The sequence below is a fragment of the Humulus lupulus genome, chromosome 5 (genome assembly GCF_963169125.1).
Source record: "Humulus lupulus chromosome 5, drHumLupu1.1, whole genome shotgun sequence".
Taxonomy (NCBI): Eukaryota; Viridiplantae; Streptophyta; class Magnoliopsida; order Rosales; family Cannabaceae; genus Humulus; species Humulus lupulus.
In genome coordinates, this window is record NC_084797.1 from 224,450,000 (window position 1) to 224,456,508 (window position 6,509).

Sequence of the window (6,509 nt, forward strand, 5' to 3'; positions counted from 1 at the left end):
GTCTAATCCTATTGGTTAGACCTAATGATGGTGCCTACACTATTTATGGATCAAAAACAGTGATTTGGGAGACTTGATCACTCTCTCTGATCTCTCTCTACCCTCATTCTCTCTCTAGCTCCAAGAATATCTAGTTTTCTCCAGGAAAGTTCTTGACTTAGAGAGTTGAAGGCTTGTTCAATCTCAATCCTCATCATTTCCTCAAAGAGAAGGCCCCAAGCATCAATGGTGGCTAAGAAATAGCGTATTAGTACAGCGTTCTACAACGTGTATAAGCCTTGGTTTGCTCAAGGGTTTACTCAAAGGGTTGTTTCAAAGTGGTGATTTGCATAAGGTTTTGAAGCTTCATCAAACATTGAAGAACTCCATTGATCTACTTTGGTTTGCAAGTTCTTTCTCAATATTTTTAAGTCTCTGTCAATCCAAATTTTGTGTAGATTCTATTTTTTGTGGTGGTGTTATCTCACTCTCCCCCAACAATAAGTATACGGGGTAGGTCACGGGGCGGGTTAAGACTGACCTACCGCACCCCGTTTAATGTTAGGTGAAAGTGATCCATTCTGTTTAATCAACTGCCACATTTAATGCAGGGCAAGGCACCGCGAAGCCTCGCTCTCCGCCCTATATTGCAAACCCTAGTCCCAAGTCTTCCAATCGATGGCACCAGTTGACTTCGAAACAAATTTCGCTACATAGTGGGCAATAAAATTGACTTCCCTTGGTATCTTGATAAGCTCCCATAGTTCAAGTTTGGCGCAGTGGTTAAGGAATCTAATGTGGATGTCTTCCACCATCACTGATTGCAGTGCTACTATCTGGTTGAAGGAACTCACCACCCATACATGTCGTCGTTGAAAATGACAACTTTGCTTCCATACCTGTGGCGACATCAGTTGCTAGCACTGAGGCTTCAACTTCAACAAACACAAGGCCGATTTGAACTACTTATTGAACCACAACTCACTTGATTTCCTTCCAATCCTTTGCATATTGCTGCAATGGCTGCCCCTCTATTTGAAAGAGCCACATCCACTATGAAGGATGGCCAATCTCGAGGAGGAAGCCACTTGAGATGAACATAGCTGCCCATCTCTAAGGCCACCTCATTTAGTTAAACACTACTATAAAAGGGTGGGACATAAAAGGGAGAGTTGTGAAATGCTAAAGGGTGAGATGACAAATATTTTTTTATTTTAATTCTAGATTTCAAGAATTTTTTTATATATTATAATTAATTAATTTATTAATTTAAATTAAATGTTATTTTATTTCTTATATAATTATTAAAGTAATAATGGCTTCCTTTTTCACATAACTAACATGATATTAGCACCTGTAGTTTATAGCATCTGGAAGAATCGCAATATGGTTGTATTTTTGACAATTGCTCTAGGACTGCTACCAGTATAGCTTCTGAAGTAAAATCATTAATTCAACATCGGCTCTACATTGTTAGTAAGAAGAAGCTATCTTCCTATGAGCAAAGAGTTTTATCACAAATCACTATGTAATTTTTGGTTGAACTGGTTTGTTGTTTCCTGAATTTGTTTGAGTTTGGAGTGTTTTGTTAGTTTAGTTTAGGCTTGCTGTTTTTAGTCTTAGGTTGTTTAGCCAGGATATTGTATACGTTTGCTTGTTTGATTAATGAAGTACATCTCTTCTTCTTGATCAAAAAAAATAAAATCAAAATGTTAAACTTTAATTTATTATATTAATTAATTATTATAAAATAATTATAATGTAATTATTTAATAATAATTTTATCATTTGTGTTTAGAAATATAGATGAGTGTTGAATTTATGGAAAGGGAGAAAATAATTTTTTTCTTAAACCCCCCAAAAGAAAATAATGAATTAACATCCCCATTAGTTTTCATGTTTTTCTCTATAGGACATAATGTGTAAATTTTTCTGTCTCCCATTGTAGGACATGAAATATCCTCTTAGACCATTTCCAATGCAAGACATAAATTTTGTGCCAAATTTGGCACAAAAAATGAGTCAATGCTATTGGTTCAATATTTGCAATTGTGCTCAATTATACAACATTAACTAAAAAATGTCAACAATTCATTTAATATTTATTGATAATGTACAAAAAGTAACAATTTTTTCATTTTTTATTGTAAAAAAAGTAATTATTAATTGTTAATTAATAAATTATTGACAATATAGTAAATAAAAAAGTGACATTAATTGTTGTGTCAAATTTGGCTCATGTTATATCTTTTGCCAAATTTAGTATAACTTTTAGCATGTACCAAATTTGATAAATTTTAGAACATCATTCAAGTGATAATTTTGTTAAAATGTGCTAATATAACAATGTACCACACCTTTTTGGCACTCCACTAGAGATTCTCTAATACCTTTTTCATGTCCTAGTACTATTTGTGCAAGACATAGAAAAGAGCTTTAAAAAATATATATTGTAGTGGTCAAACTATACCCGTTGTTTGATCATAAGAAGGAGTTCACATACTTATTATTCAAGAACAAAGTAGTACAAATCTAATTCAATGGGTGCCAACGAAAGTCTTCTTTCTTGTAGTGTGAGTTAATGACTATAACAACAAACCTCCTGTCTGTCACTGAAAATGACTTTCTCATTGATATTAACATTATTAATTGTGTATGGAGATGAAGTCATCGATCAATTGGTGGGGAGAAAATTAAGTGGTGATTCCTAAAGAATGATCCGGAATCATGGTGGATAATCTTGAGCCACAAAAAAGAGATTTGAGTGTAGTTTCAATGAAAATGTACAGCACATAGTGGTAAAACGGAAACAAGAAAGGTTGTTTAGAACAATGACGATGACACTTTCTATTTTAAACTAATTTAACTCACTGTAAATCTTAATTATTATTATTTTTTTCATACATTTTGTTGTGCTTTATGAAAACTATACTTTCATATGCTATCTATCATTAGCAAAAGTGGTGTGATTTGTGACCTTGATATTACATTGGAACTACTACTGTAGGCGGTTATGGAATTGTTATATTAGTTTTCAAATATGTATGACTTAATTTAACAAATTACGAAACATTTAATATACACTACACGTATACCTTTTTTCAAAGTATTATTGTGTAATTTTTGATGTAGTCTCCTTGTTACTATACTAGTATATAACTATAGTCTCTAGCATGCTCTAAAGTACGTACTATAAAACATATGCGGCAATCACTAGAAAAAAAAAAATTGAGCAGAATAAAAAAAATTTAAAAATCTTTTTCAAAATAAAAAACTTCAAATTGAATTTGAAAATATTAAAACCTGAATATGGTTAGACACAAGCAAATTCTATGTATAAAAAATAACAAGAAAAACAAATGAAATTATAATAATGTGTAACATATACCATATAATAGATACAACCAAAGGATAAAGATAAAATTTATCTATTTATTTTTTTATAAAAATAGAGTAAAATAGGTATTATAAAAGATTTATCAAACTAAGAAAATATACTGGTAGTACATCATCATTTTTAGAAAAGTTATTGAGTCATTACTTCTCTAAAAAATTCTTGTAAATTAAAAAATTGTTTCATAACATATTACCTTAAAGTTACTTTAATTATATAGGGCCTCAAAAACTATTCCAAATCATACCAAATAGGTTGTATTTATAATTTTATCGTTAAATTATTTCTCAAATTATAAATTAATATAATTATTCATATTATAATGAGTCCAATATAATTACACCCCATCTTGATATATGTATATAATCACAAGTAGATGAAATTAAGTACAATCATACAAGTAAATATAACATCAACTATTTAAATTATACTTGGCTATAAGTATGATATACATATGGGGCTCATACCGTAATTGATTTTAATCAATATTTATTATTTATAGGTACTGTTATTATTTTTGATATGCTTGATTTTTTTTATATGGTGGTATATAATGTAATTATAAGAGATTTTTCACAAATTTTTAGAAAATTCTAAATAATTTAGAAAGCTAAAATTAAGATTCAAATAACTTATTATACGCATGCTTATTTCGATATTTATATGTGCATGCCACAATTTATTTGAACCATGATTTTAACATCCAAAATTATATTCGGAATTTTTTGAAATGTTTTTTGAAGTCTCATGTAACTACATTATAAATCATCATGTAAAAAAATAAAATTGTAAATCCATATACCAAAAATACTAAAAATATCAATAGATAGTGAATAAAAACAATCATTACCCAATAATATTCCAATATATATACATCGTACAGTATATTAGCTTGTTGCGATCTACCTTACCTGTATATTACGAGTATATATTCTTATATATATATATATATATATATTAAGACTAAGCAGTGTATAGTTCCAAATCAGAAAACCTTGGTGTGGGAATAGCTTTCAAAGGATTCTTTTTCTTGACAACAAACCCCAACTTGTGTGATAGTTCAAGCTCACTGCCAATGGGCAATTTCCAGTCAAAGCAGTGCAAGAATGAAGCTAGAATCAACATCACCATCGTCTCTCCTAAGGAAACTCCAGCACACATTCTTCTCCCTGATCCAAATGGAAGATAGTTGAAATTGTTACCTGAAAAGTTATAATTAATGCTGCTACCTTGGATTTCATCTCTTCGGAACCTCTCGGGTATAAATTCCAAAGGATTTTCCCAAATGCTAGGATCTCTTTGTATAGACCAAACATTTAGAAAAATTGTACTTCCCTTGGGTATAGTATAGCCGCCAACAATTGAAGATTTGCTTGGAGAACGGGGTAGTAGGAAGGGCCCTGGTGGGTGTAAACGTAAAGTCTCCTTAAAGACAGCATTTAAGTAGGTTAACTTGGACAAGTGAGACTCTTCTACGTGGTTGTTCAATCCTACAACTTGTTTTAGTTCTGACTGAATTTCCATTAACACCTTTGGATGTTTGAAAATCTCTGCCATTGCCCATTCCACCGAGCTTGTTGTAGTGTCTGTTGCTCCTAGTAAAATGTCCTATTTAACACAATATAATAATTAGGAACATGTAAAATGACTTGTTTTCTGTGCTAATATTACATATACAAATTTGAGATATATGAGTAGGTATACGTACCATAAGTAAGGCTTTAATTTCAGACATGGTAATAGGAGTTTTACTATCTTGATCCAGATGAAGCTCCATAAGGAACTGCAGAAAGTCCTTCCTCGTGGATGACCTGGCCTTCTTCCGTTTGGACATGGCATTGTCAAACATCACTTCAAACACTCGGGTAATCTCCCTTGAATCTCTTTCGATTCCTTGTATATCAAACCACTTAAGAGCTGGGAAAACGTCAGAAATATTAGTTTTTCCAACTAGTGCCATAAGGTCCTCTGTCATCTTTCTAAATTGATCGACGTCAATATCAGTGTCATCTCCTTCTATGGAAGCACCAATCGTCATGCGCATCATGGAGTTCGTGGAGGTTTGATATGCCAAGCTCCCAATATCAACTGGGGAATCAATCTTCTCATACAGGTACTTCACAGATTTTCTCACCTCTTCTTTCCTCAACCAGTACAGCTTATCGAGTACGGAAGTAGTTGATATCTGATGAGCAAAGATCTTTCGAAGCTTCTTCCATTTTGGACCGTACGAGGCGAAAGCAATGTCATTGCCACCATGTGTGGCGATTAACGTGCAAGTACTTTGAACACGGTTAGCAAACACTGTGTCTTGTTCGCGGACCACTTGGCCGACTAGCTGTGGCGATGTGATGACCACGAATAGTTTGGTTCCCATCCAAAACTTGAATATTGGACCATAAATTTTAGCCAAACTTGAGAACTCCAGAAGATGGTTTGGACTAATCAGAAAAAGAAGGTATCCGACCAGTGGGAAGCCGCGAGGGCCAGGCGGCAATGGTGGCACGAAAGTTGACCTCTTTGTGCTCCGTCGAAACCATACTAAGGCTAAAGCTGCAAAGCAGAAAAGAATAAGAATATCGAATAGGTGATGATGCCCATAATATTTGACATGACCTAACATAGTTACTGATACAGCACAAACTAGATATTTTGTAAGTATATTGCTGAGATATAGTGTATTGGATCATCTAAGCATGTCTTATATATATATACTAGATACAAGCATAATTATTTTTATTAAATTTATATTAATTTCATATAAATATCTTATTTTAATTAAATAATTTATTTATTTTTATTTAAGTTTATGTTTATTCTCGTTTTTGAATTTGGGAATGACAATAAGAGATTATATATTATATATTATACGTAGATTTTAAATTTAAGTTTCTTACTAGTTTTTTTTTTTAAATAATTTGTTACTAATTGATAGTAGATTATATTATATGTTTAATATGATATTATTCTAATAAGTGACTTTAAATTTTATTTAAGCTATAAAAGTATGATTTTATTATTCTTAAATAATTATTATTGTAAAATATCTAAAAAATATCATATTTTAATTTGTTTAATTATTTATTATTTTTAAATAATTATCATTGTAAACTATCTAAAAAATATCATATTTTAA

General features: G+C 31.4%; 1 protein-coding gene across 1 annotated transcript; it reads right to left on the bottom strand.

The window, feature by feature from the left end:
• Positions 1 to 4,208: 4,208 nt before the first annotated feature.
• LOC133834015 (flavonoid 3'-monooxygenase-like) lies at positions 4,209 to 6,062 on the bottom strand. The gene is made up of 2 exons (XM_062263549.1): positions 5,082 to 6,062; positions 4,209 to 4,981 (listed from the first exon to the last, which is right to left on the bottom strand). Exons 1-2 carry the CDS (start codon positions 5,994 to 5,996, stop codon positions 4,337 to 4,339), a joined length of 1,560 nt encoding a protein of 519 aa, XP_062119533.1. The 5' UTR covers positions 5,997 to 6,062; the 3' UTR covers positions 4,209 to 4,336.
• Positions 6,063 to 6,509: the final 447 nt, after the last annotated feature.

Coding starts and splice junctions, on each gene's coding strand:
- LOC133834015 (XM_062263549.1), bottom strand. CDS start 5,996: ATGTTAGGTCATGTCAAATATTATGGGCATCATCACCTATTCGATATT. Junction 4,982..5,081: donor AAATTAAAGCCTTACTTATG/GTACGTATACCT, acceptor TGTGTTAAATAG/GACATTTTACTAGGAGCAAC.